Source organism: Engystomops pustulosus, chromosome 3, assembly GCF_040894005.1.
Source record: "Engystomops pustulosus chromosome 3, aEngPut4.maternal, whole genome shotgun sequence".
Lineage (NCBI taxonomy): Eukaryota > Metazoa > Chordata > Amphibia > Anura > Leptodactylidae > Engystomops > Engystomops pustulosus.
The window spans coordinates 185288068-185312078 of record NC_092413.1 but is presented as its reverse complement, the minus strand read 5'-3'; the positions used below and the strand labels follow the sequence as shown (position 1 = coordinate 185312078).

Here is a 24011-nt window from a genome sequence, read left to right as displayed (position 1 = left end):
CATAATTTGGAAATACAGTTACATGAATGAAACAAATAAGACAAGTCTGAGGAGCGAATGTGCAGGCGTTCCAGTGAAAAAGAGTGAAAGAGCCAAGAATGCAGAAGGATGTAACATAGCAATTCATTCTCAGGGTCCGTGACTACATTGTATCACTCTCCCAACAATGCCAGCTTTATGACATGAAAGACTTATACCACACGGTCTAATGTGTACCAGGTAGTGGTGGTCCTTTAATGTTAACTCCATTACAATAAAATACACACCTACAACCACATCTCATTTCACTGTTTATTGGAGGGAACCGGTTACCATCCATGAATGTGCAAGCAGCATAATAGAGTAAGAAGTAGTGATGGACCGTTCGCAAACGAGCCTGCACAAAGACCCGGCTCATTCGCATGAACAGCGTGAGCCGGCTCACTAAACCACGCTCAACACCCCGCCCTCTTTAACCGGATAAAATTGGGTTAAAAGTGAAGTGGTGTCCGGTGACTGCCAGGCCTGTGGCTCCCCATTATATATTTAATAGGGAGCTGTTCAGGATCCAAAAGAGCTGGCTCTTCTTAGTGAGCGGAGCCTAATGAGCCTGCTCACTAAGAAGAGCCGGAATTCCCATCACTAGTAAAAAGAGCTGAGCAGATTGTACATGGTTTACTTCAGTATCGGAGGTAGTGTTATAGAGCAGGAGCAGAATGTACATTGGGGCTCATTTATTTAACAGGTGTCTGTGCTGGGATTGTGTTGCATGTGATAGTTTTCTGTTGCAGCCGTGCTGCTTCCATGCGACACTTATTAGGGGGTGTGCCGTTGGACGATTAGACTGATTCGGACTGAGTGCGGGATTTAACTTTCAAATTGTGTCGCAAGACAATGCAGTTACATGCACCAGAAAGAAGAAGGTCAACTCTGTTGGACCTGAGCAGGGAAGCGACACATTCAGGATATCGGGCGCACAATCTTAGTGAATCGCGGCACAGTGCATTGGAGTCAGACAATGCACTTTTAGTGAACTACAGGGGGAATGCAAGTAAATGTGCCCCTTAGTGTCTTATCTGCAGCCAGTATGTTATATAGCAGGAGGAGCTGAGAAGATTGTACATAGTGTCCTATCTTCTTGCAGAATGTTATAGAGCAGGAGGAGTGGAGCAGAATGTACATAGTGTCCTATCTGCAGGGCAGCATGTTATAGAGCAGGAGGAGTGGAGCAGAATGTACATAGTGTCCTATCTGCAGGCAGCATGTTATAAAGCAGGAGGAGCTGAGCAGATTGTACATAGTGTTCTATCTGCAGGGCAGATGTTATAGAGCAGGAGGAGTGGGGCAGAATGTACATAGTGTCCTATCTGCAGGCAGCATGTTATAAGGCAAGAGGAGCTTAGCAGATTGTACATATTATCCTTTCTGCATGGCAGCATGTTATAGAGCAAGGGGAGCCAGAGTAAAAGATTCTTTAAAATGTTGTAATCTTTCATTTACATTTGTGGTTTTTCTATACTCGGAAGTAGACTATATGTACAGCTATATATGAAGGGCTGCCAATCACTGATAGGATTGAAGAACAAATATATCAATTAATAAATGTTATATTTTTTTTTTCATACAAACGATATATCATTCTCTCATATGTGAATGGACATGTATGTTGTGCCCATCAATAAGTAACACACAGTGAGCAATAGACTGTTATCAGTATAATAGAAATCAGGGATGGCCTGAACACGCTCATCCGCATCACATCCACTCACTTGTGATTTACCATCTTTTATGCTTGTGCCACAAACATTATATTATTATTAATTCTATATAGAGCAATATTAAGTCTATGGTGCTGTACATTTGAGAGGGATAGTTTGTCGGCAGGACATCCTCTCATATACACACAGGAATTTGTTGCCATCTGTATTGACAACTCCATAAGAGGATGAGAGAGAAGAAATCACACGTATGAACCCAATTTCAAAGGAAACAATTACAATTACTGTAACATAAAAAATTCAAGTCTAGGAACGTTAGCAGGAACGTTAATGACTTATTTGCAAGAAGAAACTTAGTGCCTTTGTCTTTGAACAGACTGAAGTCAGCAGATGTGCTTTGTCTCTATATCTGGAGGACAGGTAATAATTTCCCTTGTGGTCCTGAGGTTCCCCTATTGGACATTGTCTACTTATAAATAGCTGTACATGGTCAGAGGGGAAATAAATTAGTCTGGCACCTGAAGAATAAAGAGAACCTCACACTATTATATAGATATTATAGTTTATGGAGGAATCCTTGGGAAGGATCAATGTGTGATACGTACCCTGCCCTTTCCATAAACATCTTGGACAGCAGAGCTCCATGGCAAAATGAGGCTAATTATTTCTCCGCCGTCGTCTTTTTCTTCGTGGATTTGTTTGCTCAGCTAAATCCATTTGTAGAAGACCCTTCCATTCACAAATCAAAGTGTTCTGCTTACAGACAGCAAATATACTTCTTACTCAGTCAGCTGGTTTTATGTCCTGGAGGACAGGCCTGTCACATATGTTCACCACACAGAAGCTCAGGGCACAACAATGGCGCTCTTCAGTAGTGTCTGCCAGGAAGGGCACAAAAGCGGGTTGTGTTCCTTTTACTCACACTTTTGTCTATAGTTTGCATCACGTTTATGAGAGAGAAAGAGATGGCTGTGTGTGTCATGAGCTTTGTTAGAAAGCTCAACTACTTGAGAAATGTGGTGGGAGAGGGACATCTGCATACAGTAAGTGTCATGCCTCCTCTGTATAGATCACTTAGGGCGGGTATATATACATTAACACACACATGTATTCTAGGAAACCCTACAATGAGCTTACTTATCAGTGTTTCCCTTAACGTTCCACTACTGCATAGTAGAAAATAGTCACAACACGCTGTTAATTTAAGAATCATCCTAATAATAATTGATTCTATGAATTTGTAGAAGCATTCATTCATGGCTCCCCAACTGTTACTTGCTGTGTATTTTCAAAAGTTTATCAATGGCCTCTCAAAGCAAAGATACCTATAATGGGGGTCACAGGGTTACACCACTAAACATTTTTACTCTTTTGTGCTAGCAGAGGGTTGGGGGCTTAGGATCCAGACCCCATTGTTTTATTTCTGAAAAGACAGTAATGCGAGTAACGGACTGTATAGAATGGCAGCTGCAATGAATGGGCGTCGTATGTCAAAGACTATTAAAATCTTTGCAAACTAAATGAATAGAACCCAGTGGCATTAATAGGAGAGGAAGGGTCCTGTAGCGGAATTCTGAATTACCCCTTAAAAATATGCATACAGTATATAGATACCATATATACATACATACATACATACAGCTTATACACACATACATACAGTACCATATAAACCCGTGCATCATATACAAAGCCATACAGCATATACACATCACATATACATAAATACAGCATATGCACACCCAATACCCCAGGTGCCTGGGCCCCCTGACACTGAGGGCCCCATAGCAGCTGCTATGGCTAATACCCCTATAGTTACACCCCTGATGGAACCCTCCCCAGAGACCAAAATGTGTCCACTGTATGCATATACTGTTTCTATGCTGCTTTATCCTGGTCTTCAACAATATAAAGAGATACTAAATACCCCAAATCTATCAGTGTCTGCTAGCCCCCAATAACGCTAGCAATGTAACACTGCTACATCTGTTTTTTATATGTATGAACGTTGGAAATAAAGTTCTCCTACCATTTGGTGTCTACAACTAAAATTCAGAACAATGGGGCTCATTTACCAAGGGTCCGTGGTTGGCAATATCGTCGGAATATCCGACGATTTCCGATCTGTGACGCATTTAGAAGGGCTTTTTGTCGCATACGATCGGATTTTGGCGCATTGGCGCCGGCTTTCATGCGACACAAATCGGGGGGGGCGGACCGTTGGAATACCCAATTCGGACAACGCGCGGGATTTAACATGTCAAATTGTGTCGCAAGACATGCACTCACATACACCGGGAAGAAGAAGGAGAACTCCGTTTGACCTGAGCGCGGAAGCGACACATGCAGGATCTCGGGCGCACGATCTTGGTGAATCGCGCCGGACTTCATCCTCATCGGACCGTCCGGATTGGGGATCGCGACAGGACTAGGTGAGTAAATGTGCCCCTTTGTGTCTCCATGGTTACAGACTACAAATAAAATCTGTGTAGTTGGATTCTGCAAATATATTTCCATAAAACTGTCACCTACTCTTTATCTAAGTAAAGGCCAGATGTGAGGGAGCATGACCAAAAGATCAGGCTATTTGTAATCTGTAACAAGGAAGACACATGGTTCCATGTAGAAGCTGCATTCAGTTGAACAACTGAACCTTATATTTTATGCCATTATCTTATTTTTTTGTACGCCAGTTACATAATACAATGATTCTTTGTGCGTTCTCCTAAAGGTATTTTTCCAAACAAATCAAAAAGTATTTCAGCTTTCTCGTTTTGTGGCATATAGTAAAAGACATAAACTGACCTAAAAACAAGAAGTGTATTATTCTAATGTTTGCGATGTAAGGGAGGATAATGGACTGTGACACTGTGAAGTAAGGATGTTATGTGAAATCGATGTTAGGGACTATTCTTAGTGGACTTAGTGCAAATAAGGACATACGGTATCTACTGGCTGCTCTGGTTTATTTATCTCCTTGCTCATATAGGCCCAATATATTCCATGGTGTTCTACAGATGATCCATTTAACACAATTTTATAAGTTGATTTTAGAAAAAAGGAGGCCATGGATAATAAATCTAAGATGGTTACTACAGTCACAGTGCCTGGATCTATGAGTAAGTGTCCCTGGTTTATCATACTTGATTTTGATGGTAAATTTCCTTTAAATTTGAGTTGACACTCACATTGGCCAAAGACACATTATTCATTCATCTGTCAGTTACCCCTAAGAACTTAACGTTTACTTCTCAAAACTTCTCCTACTCCACAGCTCCAGATCAAGTCCAATCCAAATAAGTGGCAAATTGGGGCACATTTACTTACCCGTCCAGTTGACACCAGTGATCCGGAATGTCCGACGAGCATTCGGAGCTGCTGCGATTCACTAAGATCGTGCGTCCAATTTCCTGCATGTGTTGCTTCCCCCGCTGAGGTTCGCCAAAGTTCACCATCTTATTCCTGGTGCATGTAAGTGCTGATCTTGCGACACAATTTGAATTTTAAATTCTGCGGTTTGTCTAAATTAGTCGGGTTGTCCGACGGCCGTGTCCCCGGATTTGTGTTGCATGAAAGCCGGCGCCGAAGCGCCACAATCCGAGAGCGTGCGCCAAAAACCCGGGGCAATTCAGTGCAAATCAGAAATAGTCGGGAAACCCAACGGAAATGCGTCCAACGGACCCTTAATAAATGTGCCCGATTAAGTAAAGATTAAGAAATAAACATTTGCCACAAATACATTTATGTGCATCATTCACTTATTTGGAAAGAATTTGAGTAACTTGAGTAAACTATCGTACACTTTCTCATCTTCTGACTACTCTCCCTCTGAGTTATCAGCTTGTGTTTCAGAGCCCCTCGCTGCCTGGTACTTGTGATGTCATCTAATAACTATTTCCTTATTCCACTCTTTTGCAGAATATTTACCTGAACAAATTCCCCTGACAAATATCTTAACATTTTCTCAGAAGTTTACAAATTCTTTTCGAGACAAATACCACAAGGCAAGTTTTCATCACATACAGAGGAGTTACTGAACTATAGGCAGACGCTGGTATGTGCGAGGGAAACTTGTTCCAAGCCCTCTGCTGGATACCAGAAACATTTAAACTCTATTTCACATTGTACATGGGGTTGGTAGAAGGCAGGTCAGTGCACTGTGATGGCCTGGCCACATTATGGAAAGCATCTACTCTTGGCTCTGACTATTCATATAGCAGATGATCGGTCTGGGGCCTGGTCTTAATAAACTCTTGAACAACCTCTACCCCTTTTTTGGAAACATGTCACTAGCACTATACTTCTGGGTTACTGGTCTTAGCCTATCTGCTGGTCTAGCTGATCATGTTTGAAGACACCATCACAATTGGATTTGCCATTTCTGATATATTTTTCAGCTCTGATCTCTATTTCGTCATAATATTAATGGTTTGTATAAAACAAACTTCTTACAGTTATAATGCAACGTGTAAAAGTAAAGTAACTTTCATTAACCATTAACCTAAGGCATGGCCAGAATAAGGTAGGTGGAGACCCGGTGTGCAAAATCCCCCCACTGAATGAGTTCCCGACAGTGGTACACTATAGTTGTTACTTTTCTAAATTATGATTAATTTTCTAAACTTTCCCCTACTTAGCAGGCAGAGTGGCAGTAGTACTGACTACTGGTCCTAGTCCCCTCGCAAGTCTCACAGATCAGGCCCGAGTGATATGTGTAAGTAAACGAAACACTGACTGGCTAATTCTTGGCTAGCAACCAGTTCAGCCAACCAGTATTAGTTACTAATGGGGGAGGGAAATCAGGTGTCACTGCTGAAAAGCACGCTGCATGCAGTATGCAATTGAGTATGTCTGGGTGGGCAAGCCCTCGCTGACAGCCAGTGAGTCACTGTCACAGCTTGGAGGCAGGCGCAAGTGCGGCACGGTGGCTGTGCAACTGTACATCACACCCAGAGACTGTCAGCTCACAGCTGAGAGCTAACTGTTGGAAATTGCTGGTGGTGGCCACTTTATGAGTAAAGTAGTGGGGGCCCCAGGTAGCCCTAAAACCTTCCCAATAATCCGTCCCTGACCTAAAGCCTTAAGTAGATGGTCTACTGTTGGGTTTTATGTTACATAAGTTATAAGAAACTGAGACCACATGGACAAGAGCCATGGGGACTATGCCTGCCAGTAAGGGTGCTGGGATGTTGCTGGGTCTTGGTCCCTGCTGGTGCTGTGTTGCAGCAAAGGTGTACACCGTGTGAAGCCGCACCCACTAGTGTAGCCACCCACTAAAACGAGGTCACCATGAAGTGGTTAGTGGACTTTTGCAATTTGATTCAGTTAAGCAATTTATGTAATTTATACCTTTAAACCAAACTAGATATTCTCACCTAGAAACAGTGGTGGCCATTCGTTATGGCTTTTCCGACGGAAAACAATATTTTTTTTCCCCCTTGTTGCACCTGTTGTGCCTTATTTTTCTCTCTCTGTGCTTGTAAGATTTCCTGGACCGAACCTTGGATCACAGAACTGAACTTAGCATATTTGTTCAGTTCAGTGATTCTAGGTTCAGTCCAGTAAATCCTATAAGCGCACAGAGAAAATCTCTTGGACCAAACTTGCATGTGGGCTCCAGACTGAAGACTAATGGAATCCATTAGTAAATAACTCCATATACCTCATTTTGAAACTAATGGCATATAGAGGCTTCCCATAGGTTTCTTCAATATTCTCCAAAATTCTACAATATTCTCCCAAACTTGCAGTATTACAAATTGCACTGTTAATATATGAGGTTTAGGACACACAATCAATATAACATAATAAAAATCAATCCACTATTGTTTGTAGCTTGAACATGGGACTAGATCTGCTGATGCAGGATGAAACAGTAAAATGAGGTTCCAAATCATTTCCATGACAACGTGTATTTTTTCCAGATATAGCCATGTATTTTATTACAACCCTAAGACCCGTCTTCCCAGCAGAGCACCCACTACTATGAGTCATTTCCATTATCTCTTCAGTCATTTTAATTCTAATCATATAAAACATACAGCACTAGATATTCTATGAAATTCTATTATAACTGATGTCATCCAATAGCCCAAAGGAGAGCACTGGGGGCACCTATTTGTAGTCAGTGTCCAGCATGAAATGAGGGGTGAAAAAAGGCCTAAAATTACTTTTTTTGATGCAAAGTGTAAATATTGGCCAATGTTATTACCACAGTCACAGTGTCTGGATCAATGAGTAAGTGTCCCTGGTTTATCATGATGGGTTTTGATCAGGGCCGGCTCCAGGTTTTAGTGGGCCCCTGGGCGACAGAGCCTTAGTGGGCCCCTCCGTGGGCCACCCTCCAGTGGCCACACTGCGCCCCCTCCCCCTGCGGACGCACTGACTACCCCCCTTCCACCTGCGGACACACTGACCACCCCCCCCCTTCCCCTCCGGGCACACTGACCCCCCCAACCTCCCCCTGCGGACACACTGACCCTGGGGACACACTGATCCCCCCCTCCTGCGGACACACTGAACCCCCCCCTCCCCTGCGGACACACTGAACCCCCCCCCCTCCCCTGCGGACACACTGATCCCCCCCCCCTGCAGACACACTGAACTCCCCCTCCCCTGCGGACACACTGAACCCCCCCCCTCCCCTGCGGACACACTGAACCCCCCTCCCCTGCGGAAACACTGAACCCCCCCTGCTGAGACAATGACCCCCTCCTCCCCCTGCAGACACACTGACCACCCCTGCTGACACACTAAACCCCCCCCCGCCGACACACTGACTCCCCTCCAGGAAAGAAAAAAGAATTTACCTTTCCTGGTTCCCCCAGAGCAGAGCCTGCAGCCGCCATCTTTCTTCGGCCTGGGCCTCCCGTACGCACCTGCTCTGAAGCCGGCACACGTGATCCGATGACGTCATCATGAGCGCCGGCTTCAGAGCCGTCGCATACCCTGCGGAGCGCCGCATTCAGGGAGCCGGGACAGGTGAGTTTTAGATTCTGCCTTTATGTTGCGCTCCCGACCAGTGCAGCATAGAGGCAGAAAAGTGATCGATCCGGATGCTGATCAATTGTACCAGTGTCTTATAGCGACACTGGTACAATTGATCCGGGGGCCCGAGTGGGCCCCTCCAGTACCCCGGGGCCCCGGCACTTGCCCGGGTTGGCCGGGTGCTGGCGCCGGGCCTGGTTTTGATAATAGATTAATATTAACAGTCTTAAGCTTCCTCTAGTGGTGGCTTCAATAAAAATCTATAACTATGAATTGGTTTCTGTGGCAGGTAACCAACATTTTCATTGGGGCATTTAAAGAGGTAATTTTTAGTAATATCTACAATAAAGGCAAAGGCATATCCATAGCCTCCCAGCTAGGCTATTCTCAGAACTCCCATAGACCTCTTTCCCTTAGACATATATTGCATATCCAGAGGATATGCCATTTTTATCTCACATAGAAATGCCCTTTTAAAAGGGAACCTGTCACCACATTTTCACAATATACAGCAAGTAACAGGTTCCCATAGAGCCCTATTAAAGGGGTTATCCGGTTTTAAATTTTTTTTTATGGCCGGGCTGGGGAGGGCTAGTTAAACATAATAAACATGGACTTACCTCCTCCGGTGCTGCCGATGTCCCGCGCCGCAGTCACTTCGATCGCACTTCGAGCGCACAGGGAGCTTCCGGTCCGCGATGTGGACGGCTCCTCCCATGCGTCCCTATCTCTCAGCGTTGTAAGTGCTGGGAGATGGTGCGCATGGGAGCTTCCGGCCGGCCGGAAGCTCCCGGTGCGCCGGTGTAATGAAACCGGCGCACGGAGAAGACCGGCCGCGGCGCGGGACATCGGCAGCACCGGAGGAGGTAAGTACATGTTTATTATGTTTAAATAGCCCTCCCCAGCCCGGACATAAAAATTTTTTTAAACCCGGATAACCCCTTTAACTAACTGACACCCTTCTTTTAGTTAAAAATGGTTTCCCACACAACTCCATAATTCAACTTTACCTTATATTACCTGGGATCCTGCTTGGCCGACCCTTCCAGTTTACTCCTCCCCGTGCCTTACGCTTCCTTACTATTCAGCACTTCATGTCATGTGACCAGGGAGCTGTCATCTATACCCTTTACACTTGCAAAATGTACCCTATGTATATATTTGATCACAAGAAATCACAGCAGCCTCCATGGACTTCTACTCCTTTCCATCCTCCAATGTGATGAGGCTAAAGGACCTTAGATGATGTCACCCTGGTCACATGACATGAATGTAACAAAAGGCACTGTGTAGAAAAATTGAAACAATATTTCCTAGTAGTAAGTATTGGTTTATATGTCTTGGTTTAATATTCGAAGTTAGTCCCTACGTACAAGGAGGCAGGGCAGTAATTTGAATAGACTCAGAACTGTCAGTCAACATAAGGGGGTGGGGTTTCACTGGCAGCCTGAGAGAGGAGAAGACTCACAGCCAGGAGTCAGGAAAGCTAATTCGGTACAGGCCCCACTGGCACCTAAGTTTAGGTGATATGGGCAGTACTTGTAACTCTATCAGTAAGCATTATTAGTCAGGGTGGTAAAACTCTGGTGACAGGTCTTCTTTAAGTCTATCTCCTGGAAAGCTCCTTTCCATCAAAGAATGCCTACCGTAATGCTTAAGTTTGGGTGAGGTTTCCTCAAACCAAATGCCTTTTTTCAGCAACATTTTCATGGTCTGTGTAATATTGTATAGGTGTAATAGGTGTTATATTAAGAAATTAATAAAAATGCTGTTCAGATTTCTTCCCTTTTAATAATTTTCCATGTTTCATATTTATACTGCACAGGGATATCCTTCAACATCATCTCACGTCACAATCTCTCTCCCCAACTAGATGCCCTCTTATCTAATCCACACACTTCTCCCCCTCCCCGTGTTTCAGGCTGTGCCCGCACGTCAATCCTTGATGTGTTTATGATTCAAGATGACAAGATTTCCATATCTTCCTTTCTGTTGGCATTGCTGTTCTTCAGCCTACATGCATTTCAAGGAGACTTCTTCCCCCGAAACAGCCTTGTGGGTGGTTGGTGGTTTCTGGACTAGCCATCATAGTGATCAGACCACCCTGCTCAGGCCACCTCTGAGGACAACTACGTCATCTAACAGTTTCCATTCTGAGAAAATCTGAAAATCTTTATTAGCAAGATGTAAACACATTGGGAGAAAGGCGAGAAAGATTTCAGGTAATGTGGAGAAGGTGGGGAAGAATTTGATATATGCAAATGATATCTTCGCTTCACAATGAAATCCCCATAAGGCTTTATATATATGACACGGAGGTCCACAGCAACACACTTGGGGAACATATACTAAGGGTCCCCGGACCGCATCTTCGTCGGTTTTCCTGACTATTTCTGATTTACGTCGCATTTAACAGGGGTCTTTGGCAGACGCGATCGGATTTTGGTGCAATCATGCCGACTTTCATGCGACACAAATCAGGGGGGTGGTCTCAGGGGGCGTGGCCTCACTATATCCCCCCCCCCTTCCCAATCGGTATTGTATTCCTGGAAGTCCAATGCTTGCCTATCACTGCCACTTTAAAAAAAAAAATTTGTGGGAGTGCCAGAGAAAGAGAATAGGATAGGGGTTATTTTTGTGAACAGGATTTATGTGAATAGGAGAGAATGAGAGTGATTTGTCCCCATAACAGTAAGGGTGCACCGAACCTTATGTCCACACCCATGGTGCATGGGAATACTAATTAGCAGTTATGAAGAAGAAACGCTGCATGATATTTGATCAATTTGGCCCTAGAGTTGTCACTTTACTTTTTATTTCACCCCTGGAGTGATATTACAACAATTTCCCCAACCTTTCAAAAATCGACATTTGATAAATCTGTCATGCATTAGCTGAACACGCTGTCCACGCTATTCCACACTGTAGTTAGTGGTTAAAATTAGTGGTTTAAATTTTATATATTTTGTGATAAATATATCACAAAATCCAGGAAATTCTAGTTAAAAATCATCTAATTTTATTTATGTAGTAATATATAAATATATTAAGTATTATGAGTGTATAATTTATATACCGTATTTTTCGGACTATAAGGCGCACCAGATTATAAGGCGCACCCGATTATAAGGATGAATGACCAGCAGGTGGCAGACCTGTGCACAGCTCAAGGCAGCTGTTGTCTATAAGTACAGTTCATATATAAGGCGCACTGGACTAAAAGGCGCACCTTTGATTTCTGAGAAAATCAAAGGATTTTTTGTGTGCCTTATAGTCCGAAAAATATGGTATTTGTAATGTAAAAGAAAATTAAATAAAGTTTGTATAAAAAAAAAACAACAACTAAATTTCTGTCTGTAAATTTCTATCCTTAGGAAGTCAGAGAAAATATTTTAAAAAAAGTTCAGCTTGTCTTACAAGTGTCCGCTTTGTCAGTTTTCATCTCTTCATCTCATTTTCCTCAAGTGCATAGCAGGCGTTTTATTTGTGCCGCTTGCTTCACAGACTGAATTTTTAGCTAGCTCCCCCGTGATAAATAAAAATCTCCATGTTTAGTGAGAAGATTCTATTTTATAGACAACTTTTTATACTTTAATGGAAAACCTAAGGACTACCCAAGTGAAGACGCTGGATAGATATTTCAGAGGAGACGTAGGGCAATTGTGGCTGTCTGTAGGCAAATCTGGCAAATTGGCCATGCTCCTAGTGTACCCATAATAAGATGATTATCTATTCATTGGTTTGTGGCCACTTATGTGTGTTACTTTTACTGGTTTACAAGGCATTTTGGAGCTAAAAGGTTTCCTTTACAGGAAATGTGAAATAAACTTATATAAGCTACAAAAAAATGATTCAAAATGCTGACAAAGGCATTTTTAAAATCAGAATAGCAGAGGCTGGTCCATCACCACAAAAAATGACATTCCTGGTGATAGATTTGCATTAAGCCTGAGGAACACCTCAATGATTTCCAGAAAAAGTGATGGAAATCCCTATATATTAGCGTTTCTGTGTGAACCTGGATACAGAAATTTCAGGTCTATGGTTGCATTCAGAAATTTTTCCTAACTCTACATATTTATAATCAGATTGAACAGTATGGATAATTGCAAAATGATGCGCAGTTGTTAGTTAAGCAATACCTATTGTGCTATGAAACTGTTACATAGAATATAGAAGGGATATAAAGTGTAGACCTGCAGGAACCTAAAGCTATACACAGAGGAATTGCTTACATTGCAGTTACATGCTAATTGTAGTGCTTGTGAACCTAAAAACTAGGTATGGATCAGATAGGTAGAGAACATATAAAAGACAGCTAGTACTTAGCTTTTTCAATGAAACCCTGTTTTTCCATTAAAAACTGCACAAAAACCCATCCGTACGCAAATCACTCCCTTTAGGCTCGTCTGGAGCCCATTAATCTAATGACATGCCCACGTAAAACCAGAAACTGAATTACTCACTGACCCGTATGGTGCACCCGCTGCTAAGCTGAGGGGATGGAAAGAACAGAATATTATGGAATGGTTATTTTTTGAAGATAATGAGGAAGATTTATTTTGCTGGTAATTAATTAAGATAATAATGAATTAATAATTAATAATAATGAACGGTTTTATCCTAATAGTGACAGAAAAAAGCCAAATCCTCTGCATAACATATCAGTATAATGACATGGTTACTGGTAACTATTCTAACATGACTAATCAGAACAGCGCTGCTGCTGAAGGAGCCATATTGATCAGAAAACTACAATGGACTATACACTACGGACATCAAATGCACAATCAAAGTTACTAACATAGAAAAAATTGTATAAATTTTTTTTTTAAAAGTATAAAAACATCCAACTGAAACAAATACAAAATCTTTTTGAAAGTCCAAAGAAATGAATATTATACAATATCAATTTGGCGTGGACTCTATGACGGGTGATGAAAAGTTTTTTTAGAACCCAACAAATACTCAAAAATAAGCTAATATTCAGAAAGTTGAACTCCAAAAATGATCTGCAGGTTGTAAACTTTTCCTTGGATGGACACCGCCTTTCCCTGGCATCTAGACTGTTACATTGTGCGTATTCTATACCGCCATACCATGACACATAGCACATAGTACTTTTATACTAGTCACCTGGTAATATAATTATATACAGTTCATAAAATATCATAAGGATCCGCATGCTGCTTAATCTATCCTCTAGATATCCCAATCATCCCAGAAGCGATTCTCCTTACCAGAAGCAGACTGCAGGCTTTCCAGGCTCCAGTATCTAGACAGCAGCCCTCTCATACCAGCACCACCCCATCCAAGGCAGCTACTACTGTCAGAGTCAGAGCCAGAGGATAGTCCAGAGCTCCCACAACTACTGTGCGGGTTCATTGGGCACGGTTGGCGAGTCCTCATCCGGGCACATAGACATGAACAGGAGCCTCTTGTTGCTTGTACCTGGCAGTGCTGGCTGAGTGCTCAGCAGCCCTGCTTTCCTTGTAGAAGGCAACCTGACATCATAGGGGGCCTCTAGGGGGGCTCCAGTAATCACACGCTCCATCCAACTCCCTCCCTATACATGGCTCAATTAGCAACTGCAACTCATAATATCAAGGACTTCCAAGGTTTCAACTTTCACAAATTCATGTAGAATCATTGAATTGTTTTAAGGGAAACCTCACGGAGAAACCCTGCAAAGCTCAATCCAGCTCCTGCGCTGCCTCCCATTGATGTAACCAGCAGGGATGTCATTGGATTTATCTCCCTATGCGATTCATTTAGTAAACTGACGGCGGAGATTTATATTCTCACCCCACTTACAAATCAATTACAGCGTAATGACTTCGTGTTTATAGACACATCAAGGCCATGTTCACACAAGGCAGGTTTTTTGTTGTCACATGCTGACACCTGTGTTTGCGGTCAACTTTGTTTTCTGATGGTGATGCCAGACGTGGCGTTTTGAACCCCTTTTTGGTCCGTTTTTAAGAAGTCCGTTAAAAACGAATGCGTTTTTGACAGGTTTTACCAATTATCTTAATTAAAACTGGTCAAAAACGGATGCGTTTTCAAAAAATGCATGCGTCTTTGGACAGTGCTTAAAACGGACCAAAAACGGGCTCAAAACGCCAAGTGTAGCATCACCCTTAGAGCTGTTTGTATGGCTGTTATCGAAGGTTCTGATTTTTAGCTGTTTTTGCGTCTAGAGCCTTCCCATTGAAGTCTATGGGGCACATATATCAAACTTTTGACTTGACTTTCTTTCATTTCTGAGACTTTTCATGGTGCTTGTGCTCATTTGCGGCTTTTTTTTTTGCGACAGTCTTCTTTCAAAGTTTGCCATTGTCAAGTATTTTTCAGTTTTATCACCTGAATCCAGATTTTTTTAAAAAATTGGAAAAAAAGACACAAATTTTGGCGCAAATCTACAGCTGCCCCTGACCAGTTGTAAAAATCAGCTTGAAACTGATTGCGACTTTTGTTTTAATAAGTCGCAAATTCACTAAAGACAAGACACCACATGTATAAATATGGTAAAAACTACTCAGATACATCTGACCAGCAACATAGCCACGTAGAGTCCCACAAAACAGACGGACAAAGCCAGTCTTGTGATAAATGTGCCCTTATGGGTCACATGTTTTTGGGAATTACATTAAGGTTTACATGTTTTTGTTGCTTAGATACAATAACATGACCAAGTTTAAATAGCGCCTAAAAGCCAATGACATAATTTAAGCCAGCCTCCCATTTTGGGGATCCACAAAAATGGATGACATATATATGACACTCAAACTATTTTTGCAGACAAGACAGGAGAAAACTGTCTGAGGCTACTTTCACACATACGTAGGGAGGACATATATATACGGCCGACATATATACGCCATATATATTTCCCCCGTACACTTCTATGGCCTCAAATCACCGTATGGGAGCAGTACGGTGCAGCACATGTGCGGCACCATACCGTTCCCTTGCCAGTAGAAAGATAGGACATGTCCTATCTCTCATCTCAGTCTATCGCCCAACCCGTGCTCTTCGATCTGCCAGTGACATTAGATTAATCTCCACCTTAATTTGAACCTCTCACTCACATCTTCAGGACTTGTCCTGAGCTGCCCCAATTCTATAAATTTCCCTTCCTTCAACAAATATCCAACCTCCAAAGCTTCAAACGTACTCTTAAAACCCATCTCTTTAGGCAGCCTATCACACTCGCTAACTGCATGAAATGTCAACTCTCTTTACTAACCCGTCCTGCGTTCTCCTTCCGTCTGTTATTTGGAAATCACCAGATATATACCAAGCTCCCGGCTTCTCTACAGTCCCATTGACCTTGGACTTTGTATATAAGATGACGACTGATGGCTGGTTCAAGCAGCAGCACATTTATTATATTATATTTCATTTTGTTCTATTCCCTTATAAAGAATGGCTGGACCATTACACAAGCTTTTTTACCTATTGTGGGGGATTTACTAATTGTGGCGCAAGCACGTCTGTCGGCATCGGAAATTAGTCTCCGCAAAGCACAGTCTGATGTATTTAAGTGGGGCAAGGCTGTTAGTAATTAATGGGTAGACTGAACTGTCGGGCGCCATAAAAATGGCGACATCAATGAGATGTGCGCCCAAATCTTACATGGACTGCGCCTTAATTTTGCTATCTGACCATTTTTTTCTTGGTCTATTGTGCACCAAAAATTGCGCCTAAAAATGCCGACAAAATACACATAAATGTGGAGGATAATTTTGAAATGTTAGGCCACGCCAACTTGCGCCAAAAAAAGACGGAGTAGTCGGAAACATCTGTTCTTTCTGGCACAAACTCATTATAAATGATCCGCAACAGTTCTGCGCCAAAAAAAACCCATTAAAATCCCGGCATTTTTTTGGCGCAGATGTGATAATACATGTGCCCCATTGTGTCACCCCTCATCCTCATAGACTGTAAGCTCTTGTGAGCAAGAAAAGGAACATGATCATCATTTTCTTTTCCACATCAATTTCTGTGCAGAAAAATATTGCATTGTCTATATTACTTGTTCTAAATCACTTTCACTCTAATGCTACTATTACACTGCAGTTTTTCTGCACCAAAGAATCCACATGTGCTGATGGCCTAAGGGTTAAAAATCTGCACACAAAAATGTAAATCAAATCCAGAAACCTTAATTGCCAAAAAACGAAAAATTACATAATGGAGACATTTAAAAAAAAACTTTCAGAGCATTATACATATATTGACATTTTTGCCATGTATCAAGAAGTGTCATGGCTCTACTCAAACTACCATTTGTCCTCCTCTTTCTAATAAAGGGTAGTCAGCAGTGCATTTTTTTCCTCAAAAATTCAAAAAGCACAATGGATCCCTTTATACAGTAAGTCAAGGGCCACTGTCGACGTGTGTTGGAAAGTATCATGACTGGAGCCTTAAAGCAAATTAATCATAATCCTCCCTTCGCAAATTCCTTTTTTCCCCTTCCATGGAACATCTGGCCACACTGAGTAGTTGAGTAACAACTGTGATGCTGTGATGTATTTTTCGATCCATATAGAAATTCTAATTTTATGGTATATTTTTTAACATAGACTACAATTAGAATTGCTCATCCTCCCTTTGTAGTGGGATGAGTGTCCTTGATGAGATCTTATCCTCCTCCTCCTCTGCAGTTTATCTTCCACATGTCAAAAGGCTGTGACTGAGATGAATGTAAGCAATGTGGTATGTAAAGTGCTTTCCCTTTAAACCAGCATTCTGTCCTCACTTGCAAGCAGTAAACAGAAACTAAGCATTAATCTCCCCCACCCCCAATTATTATGACACACTCTGTGTTATGCTAAGAATGGGATATGGGTATTTACATCGTAGCCGGACCGAAGATAAGTTATGTCGATTATGTAATATAGGACCTTAAACAAGCCCTAAACCTTAATGGACATCTACCAGCACATTACCCAATGATAAGATGATTACTACTCACCTCCGCGTTTTGTCCCCTGTCGCTCTAATCTTCTTTATGCATAAACTTTGAACGATGCAATCAGTAGAAAAGTAGGTCTATAAAATATACAACTGAGACTGAGGTGCTCTGTAGAGCCCCCCTGAGCTCCACAGCTATGTAATTTATTCATGCCCCGGCCTACCTGGCACCGCCTACATATTGTTCATAGAAGCAGTGACGTCACTGTCTCTTTCTCTCTAGGGGGCACATTTATTTACCTGTCCGACAAAGTTGCCCGAAAGTGCATTGTCCGACGATCATGCACTGTGCCACGGTTCACTAAGATTGTGCGCCCGATATCCTGCATGTGTCGCTTCCCCGCTCACACCCGCCGGTGTTCATCTTCTTCTTCCTGGTGCATTGTTTTGCTACACAAATTGAAAGTTAAATCCCGCGCTTAGTCTGAATCCGTCGGACCGTCCGGCACGCCACCCATTTCGATTGCGTGCAACACAGTCCCAGCGCAGACACCTGTTAAATACCTGTCCAAGCCGTGCAATCCCTAAAACAGACAAACAGTCTGACGAAAGTGCGATCCGTGACCCTTAGTAAATAAGCCCCAATGAATGTGGTGCCCCTGGGGCTGGGTTCATGAATAAATTACCGTTCATAGCAGCAAAACAAAGTGACGCTCTGCAGAGAACCGCAGGCTCATTTGAATATTATATTAAGCTACTTTTCTACTAACTACGGCCTTTCACAGTTATGCTGAAAGAACATTAGTGCAACGGGGGACGGGATGGGTGGGTGAGTAGTAATCATCTGCCATTACGTAATCTGATGGTAGATGTGCTTTAAAATAAATATGTAATAGTGATCTATGATGTAAGAAGTTCCTGCATCTTCACTAAACAGCAGTGCCACATGATTACAGTGGTTCATTGACCAACAATGGCAGTGTGATACTGCACTAAAGATAGAAGAGCTGTGATTACAGCTCAACACGGCTGTTCTGCAAAAAAGAAATGACTCCTTGCATTATATATCGCTATGATGCTCAATGTCCGATCTTCGGCACTGTGCTTGGTCCATGAAATCCAGCCGGCGCATGTGATTCTGTAGACAATCACAGTCATGTTAATAGTCTACCTAAACATTTTCAGTGCAATGCCCCATCGGTAACAATACGAGTGGACTAAATAACACAACAACTACTGAGTAAATAAATGTTCCTACCAGGGAATGTGATTCGCCTCACGCAGCCCACAAGATCGAGCCTGGTCGGAGTACTCTGGGAGAAAGAGTGAATCTTCAATGGTCGAATACGGAAAATGTCACATGGTGCAGCAGATCCACTTCTACTCATTCTTGCCTATAAAACGGAAAATCAGTCAATAAATAGTTTTTGTTAATGTTGATTGTTATGCCCATTTCTGGATTGTAGAAATGTTTAGACCTAAAAGCTTGTGATTGGGAATGAGCAACAAGGGTTTGCTGTTAAACATGGGTGGCTCATTCTTGAATGTAAGCTTTTAGATAAAAACACATCTACAATTGGGAGCAGCTCCTCTATAATGCTCTTGAATTGCATTTCTAAATACTATTCAAATGGAGTGTCTGAATGTTGCCTGATACTAATGACAAAAAAAAGACAAAAAAAGTATGAGACGTTAGGAAATTAGTCACACACACAGATAGAAAAACACATGGACAAAAAGGGGAAAATATGAAGTTTATTAGTATTGTAGTAGTTATTACATGGCTTATTGGTACAATGGACGGTCGTATCTGCCTAGTCTTCCAAAATACCATGGTAAAGGCTAGGAGGTTTGGTGGCACCTAGTACCAGGGAAACATAACCCTGTCTGCCCCAACCAGATCCTAGTGAACTCTTGGTCAAGAGTAATGGTGGTTTACTGTATAAACAATGGTATATATCAGAACATCTCTTAACATCTCAGAGGTTGAAAAACATGGCTGCTTTGCTTTAAAAACAGTACCATACCTGACCATGCCTGGAGTCATTACTTCAGTTCATCTGTATAGAGATGATACAGGAGTTTAGTGGCAATCTCACACACTGCCCATGATTAGGGGTGGAGTAGTTTCAAGAATAAAGCAGCCATGTTTTTGAATCTCCAGACAACCCCTTTAAAGGGCATCTACCACCAGAATGAAGGACTGTATGCAAATAAGCCTGAGTGGCTCCAGGCTCCATAGGTGTTAATGGAGCCTGGAGCCCCTCAGACTCATTTGCATACAAGGTAGATGCCCTTTAAGCATTGACACAATCTACGCAACTCAGGTCATCTCAGGCAATATTCAGCCATGGAAATCAAAACGGAATTATTTCTTGATATTTGTTGGCTAAGCTTGGCCTAAAAATGACCTCAGTCGTCATCTCATGACTGCACCAACAGTCCCCAGTGATTTCTTTGCCCCAAGAGGTAATTGGTCTGTATGTCTTGTCGCATATGGTCCTGCATAGAGCAGAGAATTGCATTTATTTGTCACGATGCATTGATGCTCTTTCTACTGAAATGTATATCCGCATGACCACACTCTGTCATCTCCTGTGTATGAGGTTTTCTCATACGGAAATCTAAAAATAATAATGGGATATGTTTGGAATACTTCTGTTCCCTTGTTACCGTCAAGGTTTCTATATATTTCTCCCATGGGAGTGTGATGAGTGTCTCTGTAATGTTGGCCAGGATATAAGATATTAATGGATGTAACATCCAGCCAGAACGTTGGTCGTTGAATTAAAAATATCCATTTAAGGACCAAAATCATTTTAAAAATCACGTGAAAGTGGCCAGTGGCCATAATGAGCCACGGGAATACAGCAGAAAAGTTTGCACAATTTAGCTGCCATGAAGAGGCATCTCTTTCTTGAGATTAAGATCCATCCATGAGCTGAGAAGAGATGCGGGCATGTGTAGAGAGCATAGAAAATCGCCATGCCGCTTGTATAGGTCTACTATATCTTTATTCCACCACCACCTATTCCAGAAGCTTCTATCAAGTCAATCAGATGGGACTTGATACAATACTAAATGTTTAAAGGGATTGTCCAGAACAAAAAAAAAAAGGTTAGTTCCAGCAGCACAGGAGGCTGTAAAGTTAAAAAAATGAACTGAGGCCTGTGGTATGCAATAGTCATGTGTAGTGATGGGCAGACCCATCAAAATTCCCGTACGGAACCAGAACCAGTGGTTTAAATGACGCAGGCAAAGTCACCGGCAGTGTTTAAACTACTCAGATTGCTGGCACTAACATGCCAACAGTGCTGACATTTTGGGGATGATTGTCGCTCCCCATGATGTCATCAGGGAGTGGTGACCTTCCACAAAATGGAGGTGCCCTGTGTCACTGGCATGTGAATATATCCTGTTTAATACCACTGGCGACCCAGCAGTGGGGCTTTAAGGTGAAACCCAGACCCCGAACTTCTAATGAAGTCTGGAGAACCCCAAGCTTTGCGGTTCAGGTCCACTCATTAGTAGACATGAGGAGCATTGAAAAGAGGTGAGAATCAATTTTATTTTTCATTATTTCACAGCCTCCCATGTTGTTGGACAAAACTATTTTGGATCCTGCACAACCCTTTTAATTCAGTAATGGAGCAATAAAAAACTGAACCAGTGAAATACCATATGAGGCATTTCACTGAAATACAGCAATGATGGAAACTTTAAAGTTGTGACCGAAGAGTAATAAACGGAGGCCATGACAGTCAACTTGGAGAAACCTGAGGGCGCGTTCACATGTTTCGCTAGCGTCGCGATCATAACGCGACACTAGCGCACAGGGGCGGGGCTCGGGCCGATCGCATATGCGCTTCCCAGGAAACGCATGCGATTGATAACCCGATCGCATGCGTTTCTCTGGAAGCGTATATGCCATCGGCCTGAGCCCCGCCCCCTGTGCGCTAGCGTCGCATTATGATCGCGACGCTAGCGAAACGTGTGAACGCGCCCTTAAGCTGCAATTCCAATCCTGTATCTAGATGCCTGATGCATAAGCAGCATGTTACAGAGCAAGAGGCGCTGAGCAGTGCATTGTGCTGTGCTTAAATAATTTGACATTTCTTTATTCTATGTGTAGGAGTCCAGTGGACAATGCTATGCACTGATTAACTGGTCCATACGCAGAACAGCTGAACTGAACCGTCAGGGCGCGTTCACACGTTGCGTTTTGGTCGCGTTTTCATTGCGTTTGAAACGCATATACAACAGCTGAGGAGGGGTGATTTGCCTAATTACATTACCGTTTATGTTTGTAAACGCTATGTTAACGCATGCGTTAACAAAACACATGCGTTAACGTGCTGTTAACACATGCGTTAACATTGTGTTTATGATGCGTTTTGTAAACGGAAATGTTAATAGTGATATAATTAGGCAAATCACCTCTCTTCAGCTGTTGTATATGCGTTTCAAACGCAATGAAAACGCAGGTCAAAACGCAACATGTGAACGCGTCCTCAGGGTGCGTTCACACGCTCAGTTTTTCACATGCAGATTTTGAAGCCAAAAGCCGGTGTGGATTATAATGGGTGAGACCATATCATTGGGAGAAACGGCTCCTCTTCTTTTTTAACTCCACTCCTGGTTTGGACATCAAAAACTGCATGTGAAAAACTGAACGTGTGAATACCGCCTTAGATCAAACTGGCTTGTGTGTGACCTGTGTCTACCGTGTATATAAGCACCTTAACCATTCAGCTCCCACATCCTCAGCAAAGAACCATGTAAAAGATTAGAATAGAAGGAAAGGTTATGAGTAAGAAAGCAGAGGACAGAGCGAGACGATGGATGTCATTCTTACGTGTGACTGATGGTTCATACGACTCTCTCCTGGAATCATGCTTTCTGTTTTGTCTACTTGCATCTCCTGCTTTCTCTGATTTGCCCACAGGTCATCACAGCTGAGGCTCCTAAACAGCGGTTTAGTGATTTTTTTCTCTTTTACATGTTCCGCTGATGTCAGCATGGGCAGTGTGGAGGTTTTACTTGTGTCCGTATTGGGGAATGTGAACACCAGAAACTCAGAGGTCTTCTTCTTCTGGAGGACTTTCTCCCTCTGGATCTTTATGGGTGTTGTTGGTTTGGGTGGTCTAATATCCTGTTTGTATCAGTTTTAATGAAAAGGTAAGATAATGCTGACCTGACACTTACTATCTTGACATATTTAAGTGGTATTTTCTTATATATTAAAAAAATAACAATTTCCCTCAGGAAAAATCAGCATCAGAGCTTAATGGATGCTGCTGCTTTTTCCAAACCTTTATATGAAAATACAATTTTTTATTTAAAAACCACCATCAGAGTTTGATTTTTCTTTCTTTTTAAAGGGAACCTGTCATCAGAAATAGGTCTTATAAATCACTGTCAAACAGTTGAACAGCTTCTGGATCGTTTTTGTTTTATGGCCCAGCTTGGTGGCATCACTCAGAAACTCAACTTAGATGTATAAAGTCAGGGAGGTGGAGAGTTCAACACTGAAGTCAAGCTCTCCTGCCTCTAAACACCTTCAGCCATTTAGTCTTGTGCATACACATTCAATATACATTTTTATAATTACTTTTTTGTTAACATAAAATCCAGAATAGCATTGCGTACCTCCCGGTCTGATGCCCTAGAGCAGTGGTGGCGAACCTATGGCACGGGTGCCAGAGGCGGGACACTCAGAGGCCTTTCTGTGGGCACCCAGGCCATCACCCCAGCACACCAGACAGGACTCAAAGAATCTTCCTGCAGTTCCACGCAACTTAAAAGATGCTCCTTTCAGTCATATTTTGACACTTACTTCGCTACTTGGGACTGTAGGAAGAGGGGACTGTGTAGACAGGGCCGAATTATCTTTGGAGGATCTCCTGCTGGTCCCACGATTCTCTGTGTACAGAGGGGAACTGGAAAGAAGCTAAAATGATGAAAAATTTCCATCTTTCTACCTTGTTGCTCTCCGCAGGAGGCAAATATCAAGTTGTTGAACAGGGAGCAATAAATTATTGCTTTAATTTTTGGTTGGCACCTCGCAATAAATAAGGGGGAGTTGGGTTCAGTTTGGGCACTCGGCCACTAAAAGGTTCGCCATCACTGCCCTAGAGGATAGAGAATACAGGGGGGAGGAGGAATGAGGGAGATGGGCGTTTTTTAAATCAGGCTGGGGACGTCATGGTTTCCCGAGGACTCATCAATAGACACACCCCCGGGACGCGGGACACAGGATTAACCTTTCCTTTTATCTAAAATACCCTGATTCATTTGAACAACAGTTTAGGAATGTGCTAAACATGGGGGAGACCAAAAATGGTGACAGCTTCCCTTTAGGTAGCTCTGCTCCTGTACACAGGCTATGTATAGGATGCCATTTTTTTG

At 42.5% G+C, this 24011-nt stretch overlaps 1 protein-coding gene across 4 annotated transcripts in view; it reads right to left on the bottom strand.

The window, feature by feature from the left end:
- Positions 1-24011, bottom strand: part of ARHGEF4 (Rho guanine nucleotide exchange factor 4) — a 119770-nt gene that overhangs the window by 39034 nt on the left and 56725 nt on the right. For 2 of the 4 annotated variants that reach the window (XM_072143300.1, XM_072143301.1), the window contains exons 3-4: positions 22459-22755; positions 18862-18997 (exon numbers count right to left, since the gene is read on the bottom strand). In XM_072143300.1, the coding sequence (XP_071999401.1) occupies positions 18862-18997; positions 22459-22755 (433 nt within the window). Of the gene's footprint in view, positions 1-13924; positions 14203-18861; positions 18998-22458; positions 22756-24011 lie in introns of those variants that run through there. The other 2 variants (XM_072143302.1, XM_072143303.1) reach the window with 2 other exon arrangements.